This window comes from Papaver somniferum, chromosome 9 (assembly GCF_003573695.1).
Source record: "Papaver somniferum cultivar HN1 chromosome 9, ASM357369v1, whole genome shotgun sequence".
Classification (NCBI taxonomy): domain Eukaryota; kingdom Viridiplantae; phylum Streptophyta; class Magnoliopsida; order Ranunculales; family Papaveraceae; genus Papaver; species Papaver somniferum.
In genome coordinates, this window is record NC_039366.1 from 78,438,568 (window position 1) to 78,463,358 (window position 24,791).

At 36.3% G+C, this 24,791-nt stretch overlaps 3 protein-coding genes across 5 annotated transcripts; 2 read left to right on the top strand and 1 right to left on the bottom strand.

Moving 5' to 3' along the window:
* Positions 1-7,117: 7,117 nt before the first annotated feature.
* Positions 7,118-9,853, top strand: LOC113308105 (cytochrome c-type biogenesis protein CcmE homolog, mitochondrial-like). Of its 2 annotated transcripts, none has more exons than XM_026556588.1 (2): positions 7,118-8,058; positions 9,432-9,853. In XM_026556588.1, exon 1 carries the CDS (start codon positions 7,192-7,194, stop codon positions 8,038-8,040), a length of 849 nt encoding a protein of 282 aa, XP_026412373.1. In that variant the 5' UTR covers positions 7,118-7,191; the 3' UTR covers positions 8,041-8,058; positions 9,432-9,853. The 2 variants fall into 2 exon arrangements, with proteins under 2 accessions (XP_026412373.1, XP_026412372.1); XM_026556587.1 differs by having other exon boundaries at positions 9,442-9,852.
* Positions 9,854-10,342: 489 nt separating this feature from the next.
* LOC113309385 (outer envelope protein 80, chloroplastic-like) lies at positions 10,343-16,798 on the bottom strand. Of its 2 annotated transcripts, none has more exons than XM_026557807.1 (16): positions 16,083-16,798; positions 15,632-15,716; positions 15,406-15,488; positions 15,196-15,293; positions 15,036-15,105; positions 14,278-14,371; positions 14,115-14,196; positions 13,559-13,594; positions 13,268-13,421; positions 13,047-13,187; positions 12,280-12,350; positions 12,111-12,189; positions 11,889-12,004; positions 11,552-11,699; positions 11,011-11,080; positions 10,343-10,708 (listed from the first exon to the last, which is right to left on the bottom strand). In XM_026557807.1, the coding sequence occupies exons 1-16, from the start codon at positions 16,656-16,658 to the stop codon at positions 10,554-10,556; spliced, it is 2,058 nt and encodes a 685-aa protein (XP_026413592.1). In that variant the 5' UTR covers positions 16,659-16,798; the 3' UTR covers positions 10,343-10,553. The 2 variants fall into 2 exon arrangements, with proteins under 2 accessions (XP_026413592.1, XP_026413591.1); XM_026557806.1 differs by having other exon boundaries at positions 15,623-15,716.
* A 147-nt stretch (positions 16,799-16,945) lies between these two features.
* On the top strand, positions 16,946-23,863 carry LOC113309386 (thioredoxin domain-containing protein PLP3B-like). Its single transcript, XM_026557809.1, has 9 exons — positions 16,946-16,993; positions 17,103-17,240; positions 18,080-18,154; positions 18,377-18,424; positions 18,525-18,667; positions 18,742-18,814; positions 22,773-22,834; positions 23,010-23,107; positions 23,608-23,863. Exons 2-9 carry the CDS (start codon positions 17,157-17,159, stop codon positions 23,715-23,717), a joined length of 693 nt encoding a protein of 230 aa, XP_026413594.1. The 5' UTR covers positions 16,946-16,993; positions 17,103-17,156; the 3' UTR covers positions 23,718-23,863.
* The last annotated feature ends 928 nt before the right edge of the window (positions 23,864-24,791 follow it).

The window sequence follows — 24,791 nt, forward strand, 5'->3', positions numbered from 1 at the left end:
ACGGAATTGAGGAGACGACCGTGCGGAGGAAACTCCTTGAATCGAACGAACTGTTAAACCTCACACAGATGCACTGCAAGAAGGGAGTGCTTTGAATTCGAGAGATCAATCTGTAGTACTCCGGCCTAAACCAAGACAATGGCCGTTCCAGAGTAAATTCAGTCACAAGAGAGGGTGGGTCGATCTGTAGGAGGAAAGATGAAAAATGTGTGAGATCAATGGTAATCGAAGATTGTAGGTGTGTTGTGTATTCTGAAAATAAGATAAGTTCTGAATGATTGGATTTTTCTCTGTTGAGAGTAATTGCTCAGACGTTGAGTTGTTGATCTCGTGTTGTCTGTTTGACGTAAGCTTGTATTATTTTCAATCATGATTCAGAGACTTATTTATATTGCTAGAATTGTAAACACCATGATCCCATAAAGTGTGACAGTTGATGGAATCCAAGAGTGGAGAAATGGAAATCGTGTTAAAACCAGTTGCTCAACGTGCGGAGACTTGGTCGATTTTCCATCCACTACTTGGTTAACTCCTTCAACTGATTGCATGACTTGCTCACATTCTCATCTTGTATATGAACACACGTGCTGTAGACCGCCAGACCAAAACCCTAGTTAATATCCCCCATGTGACACGATTGATGTCTCGTGATTAGTTAGTCAGGTGCTGACTTCATGACTTCATGGGACGATGAGTCCTTGTATTCTTGAGTCGAACATGATTTAAAAATGTTCCGAGACTCATGAATTGAACATGTCTGTTGAGACAGAGGTATAATGTATGAATAAACGTTGATAGTTAACGTGAGCAAATATTGCTCATTCGATGAATTGTTGAATATTGATAATTGAACAAATATTCCTTGGTTTGAGAAAATATTGCTCATCTGAGCGAATGTTACTCATTTGATGAATTATTGGTAGCATGACCAAATAAAATATTAATTTGAATACTGGCAACTGAACTAAGTATGATTAATAAAATGTTGACCATGAGATCATCGTAAAATTATTAGCATTTGAATCTGGAATTATGAACCTTGGACTCAAAACCCTAATTTTATCAATTGATGGCTTATTGAAAATTAACCACGAAATGATGGAGGGGCCGGCTACATGGGATCATGGGTCGACCATGTAGCGCCCAGATGCTCAAATGAGCAGGTACCAAGGTCTCTTGAAGACTTGTTGATTTGTTGATGAAAGGATGATTAAATACTGGCTTAATCATTTATTAAAAATAATGCTCATATGAGCCTTGGGTGATAAAACCTAATTAATTATGAATAGACGAGGGACCGACCAAGGGGTCATGAAACCGGCCTTGGGTGGTCATGGGATCGACTGACGATCATTTCATGGAATTCCCAGTTGTTTGGAAGAGTTTGAACCTAATATGAACAAATTAGGTTAAAATAATGAAAATACATGGGACCGGCCTCTTACAAGCCAAAGAGCCAACCTTGGTCGGTCAAGGTAGTATACTCGCGTCACCAAAGTGTTCGTGCCTCAGTCTTGAGAATTTTGATATTTTCTGATGTGCGTTTGAGCAATCATTTGGGAAAATATGAAGAAATCAGGGATTTTTGCTGAAACTGAGGAAACTTCATGAGATGAAGTAAAATAATAATAAAATGAAGGAATCATGAAGTATGAGACCGTCTATGGCCAAGGCTTGGCCGGCCGGGCAATAAGCCCGGTCCCATAGCATTTTTCATGATTTTATGAAAATACCATGAAATCAAAGAGTTTGTTAAAACTAAGGAGTTTTGTTGAAATCAAGGAGTTTCCTTGAAGTGAAGGAGTTTCCATGAGATGAGGGAAATAAATAATAATAAAATAAGGGTGTGGGACCATCTTGGGCATGGTCGGCCGGCTAGGGCCCGATCCCGTGAGTTTTCCCTAATTTTATGTATTATTTCCATGATTTGAAGGAATTTTCATAATTTGAAGGAAATATCATGAAATCAAGGAATTCCATGGGATCAAGGAAACATAAAAATAATAATAATAAAATAAGGGGCGTGTGGGACCAGCTAGGGCATGACCGGCTGACTGGGGCCGGTCCCACGAGTTTTCCTAATTTTTTTATTATTTTTCATGGTTTGAAGGAAATACCATGAAATTAAGGAGTTTTCATGAGATTAAGGAAATAATAATAAAATAATGAGGAACCATGAGGTCTGGGACCGGCCAGGATCAAGGCATAGCCGGTTGGCTAGTAAACACGGTCCCATGATATTTTTTCTAATTTTATATTATTTCCTTGATGCGAAGGAAACACCATGAAACTGAGGAATTTCCTTAAAACGAAGGATATTTGTTCAAATGAAAGGATTTTCATAAGATCAAGGAGAATAACAAAAATATGAAAAAATATAAAACTGGGCGTGGGACTGGGACTGGTCACGGCGCGACGGGCCGTCCGGTGGGCCCAGTCCCAGCGCCTTGGTTAATATTTTATTATTTATTATTTTCTTTCCTATTTTGCATAGGTTCATCGTCTCGTCGTATTTTGAAATACTCATTCGTGTGTTCAGGTGCTCATTATTGTTGAATACACTTGCACCATTTTGGTCGGGGCTTATCCGATAGTGCTCGGATGCCCGTGTGTTGAATATTTATTACTAACCCATGGAGTTCCGCTGAGAAGAACCATAAATTGAAGTAACGAAATATTATGAAAACATTGAACATTTTCCAGGGATTCAGTTAACGAATCTAATGATTTAAGAATAATTAATTGATGGCTCTATACTAGTACGATCGTCTAGGAGCATTAATTATTCAGGAATTGAGTGATATGAGCTTGTTGAAGCGTCATATTTCTTTTATATAGTCAGGGAAAACATTGTTACATCATGAAGACGTTATTGCTCTATACTAGCAGGCAAGCTGTCTAGAAGCCGTCTAATCTTGCAATTCTATATAAAAGTGATCACTGAAATTGCTCAGTATTCATGAGATATGTCGTTGCCTCGGCTGAGAGACTACACATCTATATATACTCCAAGAGACAGTATTCTCAGTCAGAGATTCTCGTGGCATGAGCTTTCACGCTTTCGATAAGAGACATGAGCCTCAATACTCATATGATTACTGGATCAAGAGCATATACAATTATGGGTTTACGATTTTAGCCTTTGTCGAAAATCCACCATCTACACCATTATCAGGAGGGAATACACCATCAGTAACACTTCTGGGATCAATAGAAGGCCAAAAAACTTCAGTTTTCTTTATATTGAGATGTAAACCCCTACTTGGCCCTTCAGTTTCTATTATACTCAAAGCCTTAGCCACCTCAAGTGTATCACCAATAATAGTACCATCATCCAAATACCAAGCGTGCAAATCAAGCTTGCAACAGGAAGCAATAGACTATACCAAGGGATGAAGTGTCAAAGCAAACAATAAGGGACCGAGAGGATCACCTTGCTGGACACCGAGTGCAGAAGAAAAAATAAATTGGTCATAGTAAAGTCTGGCAGGCCGCATATAACAAAATTCAACCCAGCGAGAAATACCTGGACAATGAAGCCGAACTTCTTTGATGAGTTGAGATCTACTCACCATATCAAATGCGTTGGAGAAGTCAATGAGCAGCATTAACATCTTGTCAGAGTGACCTTTCAACTCAAGTAGGCCATTTACAGCATGTAAAATACTCTCACCCCCATCTGGCACACCCATACCGAAGAATTCTTTATCGTCCTCAAACTCCTTATCGTCAACAGACATTGGAACATAAGGTTCATGAAAAAAGGAGTAAATTCCAACAAACCTTCTTGAGTGTTGTTGAACCAGGGCCTTTTGAATCTCCAGAGATCTTCGTACAATAACCTTTATTTCCTGAATCTCCATCCTGACTTGCTTTAACTCTTCAAGAGTGACAGAAAACTTTTGAAGATTTGAGTTATTAGCTATTGGTTTCTTCATATTCTTTATTTTTCTCTTCAAATTGAATTAGAGGAATGAGATCTCTCTTTCCCCTTCATGATTGAGGATTTGACAATCATATTGACATCTTTTCCATCAGAAAAAATGATGCTTGGAGTCTCCATAATTTTAAACTATGGATTTGTGAATACACAAATAAAACAGCTCTACAAGCAACATTTTGATGAAAATAGTTTCAAGGAGGGAATATGAATGCAGGTTTATGGAACCTATATACTGGGTAAATGGGGTTCACGTACAAACAACACAGATAACCCTGAAAAGGGTAGAAATGTCATTTTTAACCTTTTTAATTATAAAAGGGTGAAATCTTTTCAATACCATTACTAAAGAATGAAATCAAGTAATAATATTCAAGATACAAATTAGAATAGTTTCTGAACCTAAAGCCCAGTTGTGCACAGTTTTTGTCTCTTCTTCTTAGGAACATGAGATAAGATGCACTTCCAACACAGTTAGGCTGTGTTGGGGTGAACATAAATTTGTTCACCACAAGATTCTTGCACGGATTTATCAACATCCCCTTTTATAGATCGTTTAGACCTAGTTCTTTTCTGTACAGATCTAACCTTTTCTTTAGTAATCAACTTTTTAGGAAAAGAGTTAATTTTACATACCTCGGGTGGATTTAACTTCATGACAAGTTTGAGCTTGTTGGCTAATCGACTGGCTCTCCGTTGCAGTTTGTTGACATACCTTACTTTGTTTATACTTAAAACAATTTGGGAGTTTGTGACCCCTAATAGTACAGTAAGAACATGTCAATGTGGATGATAGTTAAGACACCGGGACAGAGCATGCTGCTAGACAAAGCTGGGTACCTGAAATATGAGAAGTGGAGTTTTCATTAACAAAAGAAAAATTCATTACATCCTCCAGAGCTGTTGATGACGCATCATCAGAGAAAATGTCAAGATTGATATGAGTATTGCTACATTTATTAAAATTGTAGTTTTCAGCAAGGAGTGCTACACTTGATTTTTCATCTTCTGTAGAATCATAGTGATCAGATGTTTCATCAAGAGTTGCAGCAAGATCTTTTTTGCCAGTGTATATTCTACGATTCCCGCACTCATTAGAAAAATGACCAAAACCTTTACACTTGAAGTACTGTGGCGTATCCTCATCATCAGTGTCAACAATATCCCTGTTTTTGGGAGGAACACGATCACGTGGCTTGACTGATGATCTGGGTTTATCTCTAATGAAGCGTTTACTTCTCTTGAAAAGAAGATCTTTAAACTGTCTTGTGATCATAGAAACTGAGTTGTCAAGATCTTCACTGATGATTCAATCTCAATCGGATCATTCATAGAGTTTCCAATACTTTTACTTTTATCAAGTAGATTAGTGTTTTTTTGTGGTTTAAACGCAATATCCTTTCCAGTTTGTAATTAAACCAACATTTAATAGTCATTATATATTGTTTCTTTCTTGATTGATGATACTCTCTAGTTCTGTTTTGATTTACGGTCCTATTGACTTTTCAATGATTTGTGAAATGAGTTCTTATGTTATGTTGATATTTAATTAAAAATTATTTCTAATTTTTCTTTTTGGATTTTAAGTATTGATGGGTTTATGCTCAATGTTTGATATAATGATTGATATAAGATCGTTTGTGCTTAATGTTTAGGTAGTAACAGAAAATAAGAGTAATAGGATTTTATCAAGACAGATAAAACTTGCCGCGAGAAATGATGGTGGTGATAGTCCAGTAACCGAGTACCCTAATGGAGGTGTTTTTCCTAAAATTGATAAGAATTTGACGGTTGCAAAATTAATAGGGGTGGTTTTATTTGGGGAAGGGATGCGAGTTTATGGAACTAGTAAGCATACATAATATGGATAATTTGGTCAAGGTCCGAATAATATATAAGATAGGTCTTAATTAGTGAGTCGGTTCTTATCTCTGCTCTCCTGAGATCATCTCCGATGTAACAAATCTTACGTGGAAGTCATGTTAAGAGCTTTACTTAAGAGGAGTTTATACACGTAGTAGATATGAGACCCCATAACTAATTAATGAAAATTAATAATTAAAAAAATTATCGAAAAATTTGACATTAAGGTGAATCCGAAGGTGTGATTAAGACTTTCTTTAACATCTTTGTATTTAGTATCTCATCGTTCCCAACTTGTAGGACCTAATTTCCGAAGATGTATTTATGCTAAATGGAGGTCTAAAATCATAGGTGTCATAAAAAAATAACATTTTTACCCTTTATTAGAGATTTTTTAGGATCATTTTTTTGTTGATGAATAGCATGTTTGGATACGAGAAGCAGAAGTCAAGAGTAAAATGTTATTGATTCACAAGAGGTTAATATTTTTGCTTTTAGAACTCATCCCAAAATCTTGTATCCTAATTTTTCCTAACTTAATTGGGGGGCCATGGAATTTTGTTTGCCCCCAAATTTTTCAGGGGTGTAAAAATCGGAAGATGAATATACTATTTTACCCTTGATTAATATTTTTTTCTTCAAGTAACGACCCTCACCGACATTAACGACAGTTTAGCGTCGTCATATACATCATGATCAAAACAATAACGACTCTAAACTTTCATACACTAACGACTCTTTTTAGAGATTAACGACAGTCTATAACGACATTTCTAAAACATTAACGATTGTTTAAGTCGTCAAATGCGTAACCAAAACAGTAACGATCCTTCCGAAGGGTCGTCAGGGAATTGATCATTTTTATGACGATCCAAAACTGTCGTACATTTCTGCCATTAATGAATCTTCGACAGTTTAGAGTCGTCACTTAAACAGTCTAAACATTAACGACTGTTGAGGGTCGTCAATGAAATTTTTTAATACCTTGACGATTTTTCATACTATCTGGGCAAAAAAAAAAAGTTAGACTAAAAATTGCAAACAAAAAATCTGGAAAAAGAAATTAAATTCTAATTAAATAAGATTATCACTAATTAACTAAATTTTAACTCTAATCATTTAGGGGTATTTTAGTCATTTAAAAAATATTTTTATAAGGGGTGACCCAAATTAAATTCTGATGCCTTTTTTTGTCCTCTAACGCATGGCCCCCAATTAATTCCGATGGCCCCCAATTAAGCTGGGTAATTTTTGTGTTTCAAGAAGTCAGAAACTCGTGACATCGAAATAGACTATAAGCAAAAATATAAAACTTAAAAACTGTAATTCTTTTTGCCTTTCCTCTCGAGCAAAAAGAGAAGAAAAACTGTATCTCTTTCTCTCCCGAAATGGCGACTGCATTCAGGAAGGGTCTTAGATCTCTTGGATCTCGTATACTAATCAACAAAACAATCACTACTAGGCAATTTTCAAACAGGCCACTAGCATCTATCATCCATAATCAATCCACATCCCTATTTTATAATCTCTATAAGAATCCATCAACAGAATCTCAATTCTTCCGTCAATTTTCATCCCAAAGAGTACCAAAAAGACCTAATAAGATTGATATAGGTGCTAGAGCTCGTAAACTTCAGCAGCAGAGACTATGGACTTACGCTTTAGCATTCGGTGGAGTTGCTGGTTTTGTATATCTTGTTTTAGTTAATTTTGAAGATCAATTGGTTTTTTATGTAACACCAACTGAAGCTTTTGAGAAATACAAAGCAAATCCAAGTAAAAATAGGTTTAGACTTGGTGGATTAGTTCTTGAAGGAAGTGTTACGACTCCTTCTTCATCTGCTACAATGGAATTTGTTGTTACTGATTTGATTACTGATATTCTAGTTAGGTATGAAGGTTCTCTTCCTGATTTATTTCGTGAAGGTCATTCTGCTATTGTTGAAGGGGCTATTTTTCCATTAACCGATGAAATTCGTAAAGAATTGGCTTCAAATGGGAAATCTATTTCTGAAAAAGCTACAACGATGGATTATTATTTTAATGGAAGTGAAGTTCTTGCCAAACATGATGACAAATATATGCCACAAGAGGTTGCAGCAGCTTTAGAGAGGAATAAAGAGAAGCTCAAGGAAGAAGCTGAGGCGCAAGCAGAAGAAGAAGCGGCTAAAGTAGAAGAGGCAGTGAAATCAGAGGAGGCTACTAAAACTGACAAGGAAGTTCAGAGAGAGAGTTGATTTTTGATGCATATACGGGTACTAATTCTTCCATTTTGTTTACCCTTATTCTTTTTATTGGATAGTCACAGATACATCAACTTAGGGTTTAGATGGTTGAATAATTGAATTTCTCTATTGATGAATGCCTGAGAAAAATGAGTATATTATAAAATTGAGCCTTTACAGAATTTCAATTTTTTGTTGTAAAGCGGAGTGCATAATTTTTGACAGAAGAAATATGTGAGACTAGATATTATGATCTTAGGAAATAAGAGAAATACTGAAACATTTGGTATTTGATTGGTTACTTTGTAATTGTTATTGAATTTGGTGAAGTTTGGCTAGCGGTTTTTTAGTTCAATCGTTATATTGTTTTGGTCAGTTTAACATCGTTTTATTTCATCAGTTGATAGTATTCACAAAAGATGAATTGTCTTATTTAGAGCTACACTGGCGAAGCCTCATATACTGGATAGTTAGATGAAGTTGCCTCCAGTATTCAGTGGTAAAATTGGCACAAGCTGCAATGTGATAATGCATGAGTCGGATCTTGTCTGGAAGTCAATAGTTAGAGCTAATTGAGATACAAATTTGTTGGAGTGCTCTGTTTTCCCTGACTTCAGTTTCATCCTCTATAGTAATAAGTTTATCATCCAAAAATAAGAAAAACTCAATTAAGTAATATGCTAGCAAATTAAAGTGCTTCGATGACATAAACAATATAGGCTATAGCACCCATTAGTGCATGTTTCATAAAACTAGCTCGTTAGGAAAAGTAATAAAACTCTAGTCCATCAGGAAAAGTCTTGAGTGAAGAAGAAAAAGCTCAATTTGTAAAGATGCAATTCCTTCAGTATTGGTGGTAATTGAATGTAATTATCTTCCTCGCAACTGTAGTTTTAACTGTTAGGATACAGTATTCTAGAGATCAATTGCGATGGGGATATGCTGTAATTGGACCTTGATTCGTCCAGTTGTTGGTGGGGAGTAGGCAGAAGGTTACCCTGAGCTATTGTTCCTTCGATTGCTGACAAGTTGTATATATGCTAGTTAACCCTGCCACGCAGAATTTGTTGACAGGCAACCAACTGTTCATGCCGTTGATTGATGCCTGTATTACCATCCACATCAGTGTATTATTCCCCATTTTTGTTTAACCATGTGCCACCTTTACTACAGTCGCTAATTCTCCTAGAAGTATATGAAATTTTGTTGGTTTAGATAAAATGATGTGTGGGCAGACAATGACTTGGTTTTCAGAGAAACTTATGATACATAGCATGGTTTTAAATTCATAACCTTTCTGATCTTTAGGTTTTGCAAGATTTTTTTGATGAAACAATATAGTATGTACAGTCCATTGTGGTGTTGCGAGATGGCAAACTTGTCTATCTTATCTTAAGATGCAGCTTTGTGTAGGTGTAGTCTGACCAGTACAAAGAAACAGGAAGAGGCTGTGCAAGCCTTCTTTATAGACGCAGAAATAAAAGGTCCATTTGTTGTTCAAGCCTTCTTTATTATGGTGCTGGCGAAACTTGTCTATCGTGAAAGATGCAGCTTTATGAACGCAGGCAGAGGCTGCGAAAGCCTTCTTTATAGACGCAGAAATAAAAAGTCCATTTGTTGTGCAAGCCTTCTTTATTGTGTGTTTGTGTTGTCTATTTATATTTGTAGGGTGTTAATCACCATGTCACTGGATATCCCAGAGTTCCAATGTCAAAACTTAGAAGGGTCTAGAGATTCATCTGTAAAGTATTTTTACAATTGCATGCTGCATGGAAATCTGAGATGTGCTTCGCTGCATAACAAAATAACAAACCATTGCTGCACTTGTCGTATTTAGCAATCACTTGGTTACGGTGGAAGCAAAAATTCTTCAGATTCTTAGCTGGTGAGAAGAACCCCTAGATTGCCCCCCTACAGCAGCCAGAATACGAGAGATATCCCTATCAGGAGATGCTGACACTAAAAAAGTAGTGGCAAATCGTTTTCACTTGTCATCCTGAAGTCCAGAGTCTACACTCCACACTAAAAGAGTGGTTCACAGGTTATATGCTCCAAGGCACAAAGTCCCTCCCGATACTAGATGCCAGGCAGATGAGGTAATGAAAGTTACTTTTTCCTCATCTCCCGAGCACCATGTGTTGGTAGTGTACACTGGACGCATCTCATCTAAGTTCCATGCTCTTGGGAAATTCTAGCAATCCAGTAGCCCACAAGACAAACCAACAACGACTATAGACATGTCTTGCACAACATAGTTAAGGTCCGCCGGTGTAACTGTCCCGTCATACTACTGCCAATCCTCTTTGTTCAAACGTAAACAAAAAATTTCAGATTCAAGGAACAGTCAAAGCGAACTGACATTAGCGAACCTTCTTGACCATAAACAAAAAATAGCAAACTATCCCTGAAAACCAAAAAATGGTTTCCAAGAGATGAGAAAGCTATCATAAAAAGGTAGATTACATAGACTGAAAGAATATAAATAACCATGAAGGTATAAGAATATAAAATGAAAAAAAAAGGGCCTAATTTCTGTGCCCAACCCCAAAATGAAATCTTCTGGCTGATCTATCATTGAACGCATATTCCAACCGAAGAGGGCCCAAAGGAGAGTCCACCCGGATACCAAAACCATATCCATAGCCACTACCAGGTTTCAATCGTGCTCCAGCAGGATCACCTAAATTAGGATTGCAAGAAAGAATAAGTAATAATTTAAGGAAGAAGTCTTGATCGGGATCACCAGTTCATCATCCACAACATGACTATTAGGATAAATTGTTACTCAAACCCACTGATACACTTCATTATTACAGAATTAAGTTTATTGACCACCATCTTTTTAAGCATAGAAACACCATTTCTGCAGGCCAATGTGTTGAGTATGGCCTGTATTGGTTTCTTTAACCTTATCTCTGCTATCTTCACAATGTCAAACTAACAACACCAGCAAATAGGTAGAGAAAAATTAAAAAAACATACCAGGTACCATCGGGCCTGATCCTAGATCACTTCCATAGTCTGTAAAAAGTGCCCCTTCTACTGGCCCAAACTGCAAAGATGGAGATGGTATAGATGTTAAATGCGTATAGTGCCAATGGGGAAAAACGAAGAGAGGCACATCATCAGAAGCAAACAAGTAGTCTATACATTGAGATAAAAAAAAAAGCAGTACAGGATTTCAAGGTCTGAACCAAACTTGGACGGAGTAACTAGAACAACCCAAGTAAATACAGAAAGCAACTCGCATAAACTATTTCTATTTACATGGTCCAAAGCTGGCAGGTTCCGCAAGCACGATAGTGCAACAAAATCTTCCAAGAGAAGTGTTACACACCAAATGAGGTATCTTAATCCGACTAAGGTGAAGTAGTCCAAATCCCACGGCAACATTGGTCGTGGACACCGAAAATATTTTGACTCTTTGATTGTGAGGGAAAGGTGAACTACTAGTAGCAAGGCTAGGGTAAGCATATAGAAGAGCAAGTACTATATGGGAGAACATGTTATATAATTCTCATACCATGGGGAAGGAAATTTCTCCGCTACCAACGACATATGATCGGCCAGATCCTACAGCACCTTCTTCGTATCCTCTGACGCTGTTGGTTCCACCAATGGCAAAGGCTTCATGTGGAGAGAAATTTCCCACCACATGGCCTCCAGAGAAACTACATAGCAACGAAAAAATTGCAAACAAGAAGGATCAGAATTCAAAGACGATTTAGTTTCATCCCTATATCCATGCATACACAAAGGAACTAAAATACAAAATGCAACAGCAGTGGTGATGCCACACTGGAACCCGTAGTCTAAAACTTCAATGCACAGCATCCAAATGGAAAAAAAATGTGCATTACCTCAACAGAAGCCGGGCTGGACCAATGTCTACACCCTTCCTCACCCGGGCATTCACTCTGTTAAAACACAGCCACTCAGGCAAAACAGGAAGACCTTGTTCCATGTTGAAAACAAACTGTAGAGAAATAGGGAAGACAACTCAATAAAAGATATATATGCTGCCTCTCTTGAAATAGTCAACCATATGTCAGCAATTGAGCAGCCAGAATTCAAGCACCCACCAATGAGGATCCATGATCACCAGAATCAGTGTAGACGCTCTCAAGTTTGGCAAGCAGCATGTCATCATGAGGATTGCCACTGTAAAAGATCAGAAAGTGGAATATGATCACAAAGTTTATTTTAAGGCAGCTGTAACTATGTTAAATATCTGATGCAACAATCCCGTACCTAGCAGTCAATGGGCTGCTGTAGTAGTCCTTGATAAGGGGACTCCCTCCCTCATTGCGGGCACCTGCTCGCTGAAATATTTATAAATTACCACACAATTAGCAGTCAATGTGAATTCAACTGAAATACTAACAAATTTTTTCCCCTATCATTTATTTCACAAATTTGTGTTTCGAAGTACATATAAATTTGCAGAATGAATATATTGGAACTATTAATCCAGACGTGAGTAATTCTCAATTTTATGGTTCAAAACTTTTATGTCAATCCTACTTGTGGTTAACCACTCCTTGCCATTATCTGTGAGTAGGCCCACATAAGATGATGGGTTTGACTTTGGCATGTTTAGAAGAAAGTAGTGGCCGGCCACTTCTGTGAAGGTAAACTGAAGATCTGGATGCTATGGGCTATTTTCTTGAGCTACCAAAACAGACTTCTTGTTTATGTCATTCATTTAAAAAAGATATGCACCTTATGTATCACAATCCACAACAAGGGTATCAAATGTGCATTTAATTAAAATTGAAAAGAAAATTCACAAGTAAATAGAGGCAAAGACAAAGGGTTTTAGTATCCTACATAGTGGCACTACTGTGTAATGGGCGTTAGTGATAACTGTTAACCATAGATGAAAGAAAACCAAGATGTATGTCTTAGCCTCTATTTAGTTGTGAATATGAAGATAATCATAGACAAACTAATGTAGCTCCTTGTTTTCACATTTTGACATATCCGTTGCTATCAATTATACATGCACTGAAAAATACCTGAAAAATAATCCCAGCGGTTCCATTCCACGTCGGTCTTAGAGGTCGACTGAATTCGACACCAGCTGTAACCCGACCAATTGTCACGTTACTATTATCAGGCTGGTTTCCATGAACTAGTGTTCCTGGTGTTCTTGAGTTCTACACAAGGACACACGGAATTACTAGTCAGTCACTCTTCCAGTGTAGAGAGTTTAGCGATACAGACTGGCTTTAAATACCTGAACCATAATGGATCTTGATGTACGCTTATCATCCCCTTCAATCCAGGGGTCTGTATAATTTATGCGAAAAATAGAGTCAATTTGACCCCTTTCCCATGATACATTTAGCTTTTGATTTCTTCCAAAAACATTCCTATGAGAATAAGCAAAGCTGCAAAAGAAAACCAAAAGAAACATGACCAGATCAGAACTCCAGCAAAAATAGCAAGTCAGATAAATCATTTGAACGCATCATATGAATCACATAGGGCAACAAACAATGGAACTACACAGTGAAATGGAACTTACCTTCCAACTAGTCCTGACAGGGGGCCACTTGTTATCCTGCATTGAGGTATTACCAAATCTATTAGAAAAATGCCTAATGAACAAGAGATATGAAATGCAATTAAGTTTAGAGTAAGCTGTGAATATGATAGGATTGCTAATTGCTTATGCCTCTACGAGCACATCATTTCAGTGTACCAGAACCTCAATAATTAAGGTACACTATACGAATACACGAATCATTCATTTGTGAGTTTCTAACGTGCATGTTACCTATTTCATATGTTAGTTCGGTAGACAATTCACTTAGGAAATTAGTTTTCCTGAAGTCACATGAATAATACCAAAACTGTAGATATGCATATAGAATATTTTAGATACACCTACAACAAACATCTCAATCTCATAAAAAGTAACAGCTTACTGCCATCAGCCAGCAAGCACGAAGAATTATATAACTAGATTAGCTAGGTTGTAAAAGGCAAAAATTGGACTCCTGGTTCGCAAGAGTACCCGGAGCAAGTATGAAAGAATCAAGACACATTATGCAACGAGGGGTTGGGCCTGCATCACTTACCCACTTGAAATTCCACCACCAGCAGAGAAACCTCCACTAACACGCTCAACACAATTCATTGTCAAATCAACTTTACCAGTATCTGCAAACATATAAGAATTTGAGTTTCAGAGGATATATATAAATCAAAAATGAAACTAAGGAATGACTACAAAAGAATTACCTCCAGCTGGCTGGGGAATAATGCTTACATCTTCCATAATTCCCATTGCTAGTACAGTCTCCACATCTCTTTTACCTTGAAGCATGCTGTAAACCTGAAGAGGATATATATAAGGACACTTAATCATACAGAACATGGTGGACATATTAGTGGATAACACGCTTAATCTAAATGGTAAAGAAGATGAACAAAATACAAGCTATAACAGAGAAAGGGCCGTTTGAATCACTTGACCTGCTAAACAAGCACAGATACTTCACGATAAGGGTAATTTACACTGGCTATATTTCTTCCTTCACTTTCTCCTTTTCTAGAACTTCTATTTTTTCGTCTCTTACAAGAATTTTCTCTTGTAGATCTTTTATGGAATCACAGAGTTAATATTTATTATATATTAGCACGACTACGTGAACTCAATGATCTCATACAAGCTATTGGTTGAATGATTCAGATAAAGTTCTCACCAAAGACACTTCATAACATATCCGAGGTTAAACGAATAGGAGTACCAAGTGCTGCAAATTATAGGTTTATATCATATCATTCTCACATTCTTATTCATCAGTCTATTCAGCATCCATCTCTTAAGCCACATTGTTACTGCTAGATCTTATAAATCTCTATCCACAATCCTTATTGTGTATACATATACATGCTATACATACATCAATTAGAAGTAATTACCCATAAATATTCATCAATTAAAGAGCTCGTATATTAACAAGTGACTGAATAAAGTCTCTAGGTTCGTGGCACACCTGTCCCTTCTTGGTTGTGAGCTGCCGAAGAATGGTTTCTGGCCTTGTCTTCCCAGTAGTCGGTTCACCTCTGAAGTACCAGTAAATTCGTCCAAAATTAGTAAAAAATTACTTATGTTTGCAGTTGCTAGGATGAATTATAAAGAAGCAGGATTCTCACGTCTTCCTATCAAGAAAGCGGATAGAGATATTATTGACCTCAGCTTCAGAGACTTGTAGCTTAATGATGCCACCAGAAAGAATTTCAAGATCTGAAACCTGTACAGATGATAACAATTTAGAGTAAGAAAGGTGGCCATGGCTAACGTGAACCATCAGAAAGCTGATTCTAAATATCTGAAACTTCTGTGTAAAGATGAAGAAAACAAACCAAACCAAATAGGCCACGGTCCCTGTACCACCCATCAATGGAGTTTATCACTTCATTCAAACGCCGAATATTGACAACTTTCCCTGCACAACTTGACACCTAGAGTTTAACTAAATGAGGGTCTTCTACAACACTAATTGACTTATTCAAGCCACAAAAGACAACAACTTTATTCTGAAAAAATTGAAGAAGCAATTATACTGCTTAAGAAATTTACCTTGTCCACCATGGAATGCGTCCTCTAAAAACTTTGCCGGAAGAACATTTGCTCCTTCACATATCAACCCTTGGAATTCTTGGTTCGTTTCTACCTTGTACACCAGAATGAACCCAAAATATTATGCCATGGTAAACAAACTAAACAACAATATAAAGTTTCCTTAAAACTGAAACGGTCTGAAAAGATAGTTTTTTACCAATAAATTCAAGAAGACATTGTTATGAATGACTATTCCAATTAGCTTGGAGATGTCAAGTATCTCATGGAACCAATCCAACAAAAACAAACAATTTTCTGAATACCAGTACTCAGCGTCCCCAGGAACATTTCAAGTCCAATGATACTGACTAAATTCTTATAATTGAAAGCTAACAGCAAAAAGCAGTAGACTAGTGAAATTACTGCAACTCCCAAATGTTTACGGGACACTTGGCTCTATAAAAAACTATAAACGTACCTGAAAAATTAAGCGAATTCCATCTCGAGTATCAACAGCAACAGGCGTACAAGAACTGAAATACCCCCGTTCCATAATCCGATGTACATCTTCTTGAACCTCACGAACTGTTAATGCAGAATTAGGTCTACATGCTTTCAAAGCCTCAGCAGCTTCAGCTTCAAGATCTTTCCTTTCCAATTCCTCACCATCTTTATTCCTAATTAAAACCTCACTAATCAAAACCCTCTCTTCATCTTCTTTACCATGCCGACTATGACCTTTCAATTGAGGTTCTTTAACCTCTACTGACACATTTTGATTCGACTCTTGACCTTGTTGAACTAAAGATAATGAAGACGAACACAGAAGAGACGATTTAGAAAGTAAATTTCTAGGTTTTGTAAAAGTTTGAATTTTATTAAAGAATTGATTGATTGATTCTCTTGTTTTTGTTAGGTTTAAAGATAAGGTTTGAGAACAGAATGGAAGGTTGGAGAAGATTGGAAGAGAATTGTGTTGATTTGGGAGTAGACATGTATAAGGTTTTAGTTTGATAGAAGATGAAATAAAACGAACCTCATTCTCTTTCGCCATTTCTGAGCTCGTTTTTGTAGGGTTTTAGAAAAAGGACTCACTTTTTTGATAAAGCCCTAGATTTTACCTGCCATTCTCTCTGGGCACTCTTAGCAGTAGAAAATAGATAGAGGTACTCAGAAAGCGGGAACGGCAATGAGAGAGCGGACCTAAATGGAGAAGAAGGAGACACATCGAGTTAATAAAATCATGACCGTTTATATAACTGTTTTGATTTTAACCGTTGGATTACAGAATCGGCTCATGGGATCTTGTAAAAACAAAGTCTGCCTTTTGGCCCAAAAGAATCTGCTGGTGAAATTTTTCTTGTGGGAGATTGAGATTTTATCGTTGAGGTGAGATACTCTTAATCAATTTCAATGATGATGGAAGTGAAATCATTTTGGTGTTTTTTGTGATTGATTAGAGGTTCCTTTTAACCAATCGCTGTTGTTTTGAATACAGGAAAGAATAATAACACTCCAAGTTGGAATCTGAAAGAGGAGAGACAGAGAAAAAATGGATCCAGAAGGGTTTAAATCGAAGATGTCTAATTTGAATTTTGGGAATGTAATGGCAGCAGCTGCTCGTGATTATCAAAAGGTATTCCTTTTACTATTGCTTCGAAGCTTTACCTTTATTAGATCCGCCTATTCTCATTTTCCTGTGTGATTTTTGTTTCAAGCTCAATTTTTTGTCTACAGATTTCCATGTAATTAATCAAATCCCTTGAGCGGAAACTAACTTAATTTAGTTAAGTGATTGAAGTTGAATTAGGGTGGGGATTCTTAGAGATGGGTTTAGGATATTGACACTAACAGATAATCATTTTGGTAAATTTTTGGACAAAAAAAATGCTGGTACTTACGTTATACTTTTCTGTGAGTAAGACCTTTGAAATGACACATTAAAAATGTACACATTCACATATAGTTTCTCAGGGTTGGTACTTGCGTTATTCTTGATTATATTTGATTCTGAAGAATTAATCTTGATTAAGCGTGCTTATGGAGTTTCACAGTTTCTTTTATTTATCTTGGTCTTTCTTCGGTTGGTACTAGAAAATATTCTTTTTAGTTCCAATTCTTTTACTATGATTGGGATCTTATCATTATAAATATGTGGGCTATGGGTAGGTATTTGGTAGTTTTGGTGGAATGCCATTCACCAATATTAAATTTTAACTGCAGTCCGAGTTCATAGTTGTGTCTTGTCGAATATCTCCCCGTACAATGGTTATTATAAACTTCTTAATGCATATTGCAGAGCATATCTGTTAGTAAAATGGATGAAAACACATTTGATTGAGGTTTTCCAATGTAATTTGAATTTAGTTTGTAAAGAATCTGAAAAGATTAGTGAAGTACTTAATCTTTTAAGTTTCTTTTGCTGTTTCTTGATGGTGAGTGATTAGTATGATACAACATGATTTAATAATGCAGGAAATGCTAAATAATGAAAAAGCGGCCACCTCTAGTACAGCTAATGAAGATTTTGATCTTGACGAGTTGATGGATGTAAGTCGGAAACTTTCCTACTCCATGTGTACTCTTCCTTTTCTATTATTTATCACTTGTACCTGTTTGTGAACTTTAACATATATGATTTGCGGGTTTTCTTTTCTTCTGAAATGGGACCAGTAATCAATATCTGCTTAGTAAGTAACTTTTTAATGGGTGAGAGTCATAAGAATTAATATCTGCCGTCCACGATGGTTTGATTCCCTTGGTGAAAACCAGGATCCAGAACTGGAAAAGCTGCACGCAGATAGGATTGCAGCACTCAAGGTGTGACAAATATATTTGATGAAGTTACTCCTGATGTACCCTTTTATGTAAAATGGAACCTTAAATGGGAAGGATGCTATATGATGTCTTACTATGGCAGAAAAAATCTGAGAAACGACAAGCTTTACAAAGGCAGGGGCATGGAGAATATCGGGATATATCTGAAGGGGACTTCTTGGGTGAAGTTACTGGGACAGAGAAAGTGGTTTGCCACTTTTACCATCGGGAGTTTTACCGTTGCAAGTAAATTTCTTACCAAGACTTCAGCATATATATTATTCAATTTTGAATTTCTATTCATTCTTTGGCCTTTACAGGATAATGGATAAGCATTTGAAATCCCTTGCACCATGCCATTTGGATACAAAGTTCATTAGACTTGATGCTGAGGTTAGTCCATGTCTTTTATTCGATAGTGAACCTTAATTCAACTGTCCGCTCGGCTGTTTATCACTGTACCAATCAAACCTATGATTTAGAACAAGGTTTCATTTATGTTAACAAATGTTTCTACTACTTATGTCTCCCTAACAACCTAATAAATGATTTGGAAGTTCCTGATAAGATCCAACCCGGTATAACTTGGTTTTAGAAATCTGTGCCTAGGGGTATCTTGTAAAAAGGCGTAGTTTCAATTGCATGACTAAAGTATCACCATTTTTGTTTACATAATTATCACAATCTGACTAAATACAACCCACAAATAGTTTAAATACAACCTTCTTATATAAGTCAAAAAAATTCTAAACCAAAATTATGTAGGCAACAAAAACCCTCCTTAATATTCTTCGGTGTTCTATCCTTTAGCCGTTATTATAAGAAAAAAACTACCAGCAGATTTTGCAATGTTGGAAAGACAATGGTTTTCTTAATTGTTCTGGAATCATGAAGAGCTTACAATTCGTAACAAGACTGAGTTCTGGCAACATTTAGGAATCACAAACTATTTAGCACAGAAAAATGTTTTTGTTTCGGAATCTCGATCTTGTTTCTCAGGCACAATCGATATATGATGTTTAATTGTTTATGGTAGAAGTTGATTACCAAACAAGAACAAAACACCATAATGAATAATATCAAAACTATGTTATGTAGATTTTTAAGGTCTGATAGAATTGATTTTTTAAGAATTGGAATTTTCTTGGTAAATCGAAGAAATTGTTAAAACCCTATGTTGACCAGATGACATACAATCATAGATAGAGAATCAGTTGTGTTATTAGTTCTTTTAATTTGTACTTAAAGATGAACATGAGAAGAATGTTGGAATTTCAGCTCCAATAGCACCACAATTAAGACCTAAACATTGTAGTAACTAACCTTATGCTGAAACCAGACTTGAACCTAGTATTAACATACTCAACAACACATGAGTTGGAGGACACCTCATGGCTACACTGGACACCTCATGGTTACATAGGACATGTCAAGCTAAAGGACATGTCATGCTTAGACTCAACTTTATCTAGCATTAACCTTAAGCTAGTCTTTGGAGCAAGATTAAGCATGACTACAACAAATTATAAACAAAACATAAAACAGATTACAACAAATCATGTTTAACTTGAACTAAACAAGAATTACTTTAACCATATGGGTTTGTTTTTGCTAAACACAAAAATGTCTAACATCTCCCACTTGTTTAAGCAACAAAACTTTTCCTAAAAAAACTTTATAGAAGAATTTTTATGCTAGCCGCACAGAGTCAAATAGTACGTTAGTCTTCGACCATAGTGATCTACACGTCACATTTAAGATGCGTAAGCCATTTCTACAATCAGAAAACTAGACAGCCTACTATTCTCAAATAAAACATTTTATTTTCCAAAAACATAAAACATTTTTATTGGTTTAGCTTTATGCTGAAACCAAACTGAAATTGAAAACTTTAGTTGGCTCAACCTTATGCCAAAACTGAATTGCACTTGCAAATCTATTGGCTTGGCTCGACGCTATACAAGCAGCACAACGTATGCTTTTACGCCACCCGCATTTTCTCCTTAATGATATCCCCATTGTCTTGCTTGAATTAAGCACTATGCTCGTATTCTAATGAGATCAAGAACTTTAGGACATATAATGATATCGAATGAGAACTACATTTCATACCAGAAATTTCTTTATGAGCATATACACCTTGCAAAAGTAAGGAAACAAACATGATAATAAAGCCACGACTTTAACCACAATATGCTTCATCTCAAACTAGAGACTACTTTATAAGCATACAAACCTTATAAGAATAAGAGAATGATGATAAACAAGCTACAAACACCACTCCCACTGAATTTTAGATTCAAACACAACATGGAATAAACTTGATGATAAACCACAATCACAATTCAACGGAAATTCAGATTCACACAACATATACATTCTTATTATTAACTTATACAGCTATAGCATAAACCAAGTAAATAGCATGTTAATAAGCAAAACAATAACATCTTAAACTCAAAAAACAAGACTTTGTATCATCACAAATCACCTTTGGACAGAAAATATGACATACAATGAGTCCTAATAGTTTAAGATTAAATTATCATATGAAAAGCTTTCACACATATGAGACTTGATTAACATCAGATTTCATAAACACAAAACACCTTTGGGCAAGATTCATGTTTATAATTTCTGAATGAATCAAACAAACCACCACAACCACATGTATTCTCATTAAAACACTTCCACATACTCTCAAAGCATCACTTTGGCAACATTTAGTCGAGTAATGGAAGCTACAAACTATTACAAGTTACAACTTTTCAAAACAGAAAGAATTCAGACCAATACTTACAACAAAACCACCATGTTGAGAAGTCCATATCTACAACTGATCCAATACTTGTTGTCCTGAGTTTTTAGTCCCACCCCATCAAGCATGAAAACCGCCATATATGAGAAGAACTATAACCTTAGAAAGAAAACCCAAAGCTTCAACCTTACGATCACCCTATCTGCTGAATATGTAATAACCAGGCGAAGTAGAAGTTGAAAGTTGGAATTTCAGCTCAATAACACCACAATTAAGACCTTAACATTGTAGTAACTAACCTTAGTCTGAAAACAGACTTGAACCTAGTATTAACATACTCAACAACACATGAAAACAACGCTACATGTAACAAGAACACTACATATTATGCATACCAAATCAGATTGTAGTACAAGGAAATAGCACACACAAAACACTTCAACTTTCACGACTTATTATTAACTTCTATTTCCTCACACTTGTGAGGCTAGAAGAGAGTCCTAGTCATGCTTGATACATGTCACTCCAACCTTTCCATCATGAGAGGACACCTCATGGCTACACTGGACACCTCATAGGACATGTCAAGCTAAAGGACATGTCATGCTTAGACTCAACCTTATCTAGCATTAACCTTAAGCTAGTCTTTGGAGCAAGATTAAGCTATAAACCAAACATAAAACAGATTACAACAAATCATGTTTAACTTGAACTAAACAAGAATTACTTTGACCATATGGGTTTGTTGCACAAAACACAAAAAAGTCTAACAAAGAAAACCTAGAATTGGGCGAGAAGATGAAGTTTACAGGAAGGTTTCCTAACCCAGATTATTTAAGGTTCATAATTATTTTACTTTTTGAGTGAGGTTGTATTTAGTCAAGGCATGGGTTGTATTTAGTCATTGCCTCTAATAATATTATGATAATTGTATGTCTTTTATTTTGCACCTATATGTTGTAAAGGATATTTCAGGTGTTTTTTTATATGGTCTATGCATGTATGTTTATCTTGTAACTGTCTGTTGTTAAAATAGAGTTTGAGTTCGCCGATTCCATCAAAAGTTGAAACATGTTGCATATGCATGCTGTTAAATTTAAGACAAGTACCAAGGCGGTGTTCTTATAAAAAGATTGAAGCAATCTCATGCTTATCGTTAGTGAACATAAGTAGCAATATTTGCTGGGTGTTATACTCAGACGGTTTTGCAGTCATAAAATTTGAATGTAGATTCATCTTAGATCCTCTCTTGTTCTGTTGGTTTTGGAAATCTATTGTTAAAATAGAGTTTGTAAGTTTGCTGATTCCATCAAAAGTTGAAACATGTTGCATAGAATTTGAATAATGCTTGATCCCTTGACGGGCAAGTATGCAGCCAAGGGGGTGTTCTTGTAATAAGATGAAAGCAATCTCATGCTTATCGCTAGTGAACATAAAATTAGCAATATTTGCTGGGTGTTATACTTTGACGGTTTTGCATTGATAAAGCTTGTATAGAATTTGACCTCAATGATGTTAGACCCTCTCTTGGTTTAATGTTAGACCCTCTCTTGGTCTGCTGTTTCTGGGCTTGAGAATTTGACCTATTTGCAGAATTCACCCTTCTTTGTTACCAAACTTGGAGTGAAAACTTTGCCCTGCGTCATCTTATTCAGGTGAGGCTCACTTTTTATTTAGATTTACCTGTAATGATGAAAACTGAAAGATAGTAAAATTATTCCACAGCAGTATACTTTATTGTTACTTGTTAGGCATATTTAAGTTTTATATTTGCGGTTTAAGGAAAATATGGTGGAGATTGTCTTAGCCATTTTTTACGCCTTCTTTTAGCAAGGGAATTGCAGTAGATAGGTTGGTGGGTTTTCAAGATTTGGGAGCCAAAGATGATTTCACCACAGCGAGACTAGAGAAACTACTCATAAAGAAAGGTGGTACTTTCTCTTGACTTTATTTACTTCCAGATACTCATTATTCAAGTGTTATCTAAGCTTCTATATTCGTATCATCGCTGTGCCTTATCCTGAAATTTTGGGGCATGATTAATATACTCATATCCTCGTTTATCATAATCTTTTATCTTAGCCATGGCTGGTCTCTACATCGTTCATATTGCATTTGCAATTTGAGCCCTCTTTGTACTCACCTTGTAATACACGAATAGTTCAGCTTCCATGAGCTTCTTGTCCGTTCCACTATATAAAGTATAAATTTGGGTGTCACATACATTGTTTACATTTCTTAGTGATGAATAATATTGTCTGTATAATGGACAAACCATTCTCGTATCTCACCTGAATCTGTTATCTAATTAGATAATCCAGATTACTGTAAGGAAATAACGTAAGAATTCAGACCAGCAGCACCTTTGCTTGTTATTCAACATTTGCTGATACCATGTCCTATGTGTTTATACAAATTTATTTCTCAGGTATAATCAATGAAAGGAAGAGGGAAGAAGATGATGAAGAGGAAACCGGCAATGGTTATAATAGTAGGTCAGTAAGGTCCTCCGTTAATCATGATTCTGACTCAGATTAGAAGACCAAACCGATGTAATACTTTGAAATTTGCCTCTTTTTGTATGGATGTTATTTTGGGTTGTCAATCTTCCTAGTTTCATTGTGTATATTTTGGCTGAATGAGTCTAATTGTTATCAAATATCTTAATTCTCATGATTCCATCACCCTCTTGATTTATTCTGCAACAGATGCGGAAGTAGGTTTGCAATTTTGCATAGAAACAAAAGCAGAAAAAAACGAAGGTCCTAGTTATAGAGAATCATCGTCACAACTGACAGCACCATTCTACACTAACAATGATTTAATGAGGCCTGGCTGAGTGCAGACCGGACCAAAAATTCTAGGGGCTCTAGGCTGAATATCCGTTTTCAAAATTGCAAAATAATACTCCCTCCGTTTCAAAAAAAAAATAGGCTTGATCCGCGTCAGTTAGAAAAAATATACAAAAGTGGCATGGAAGCACAGACGCCAAAACGTTAATTAATTTTCAAATAATCTAAAACCATATCCGCCTCCGGTTCATCTAAGACATCTATGACCAGTCCCAACAGTGAAGTGCAAAGATTGCACAATACTGAAGTTGTGGCCTGGCTAATAGAGCTGCACAATCTGACGATGTAGCGTCAACATGGCTGAGACAAGAAATGCTACTTAGCACATGAAATACTATGTGATAGTGTTGCATATCCTTATTCAGAGTTAGCCCAACTCAAGGAAGGAATAAATGATGAAATGCAAGTCATGGAATGACTTAGGTATTGGCCAAGGCTTGGACAATGCATATGCAACAATGGCGTTGACAAATGCGCCATTGATGATTATTGCTCGGCAAAAAGAATGCAAGTGATGCATCTGAAGCATGAAGTCGAACTAAGCAAGACACATGATTTATTTGTATGTTGGCATCCAAATAAGCTAAGTACATGGCCGGGATAAATGTAGCACAACCATTGTCGTACTTGGCAGAGGCCAAGTTGAATGAAGCGCAACTGTGACGTACTTGGCAGAGGCCAAGTTGAGTGAAGCACAATCATTGCCGAACATTGGCATGGGCCAAGTTGAGCGCAACACACTGATTGTCGGATATGAGTT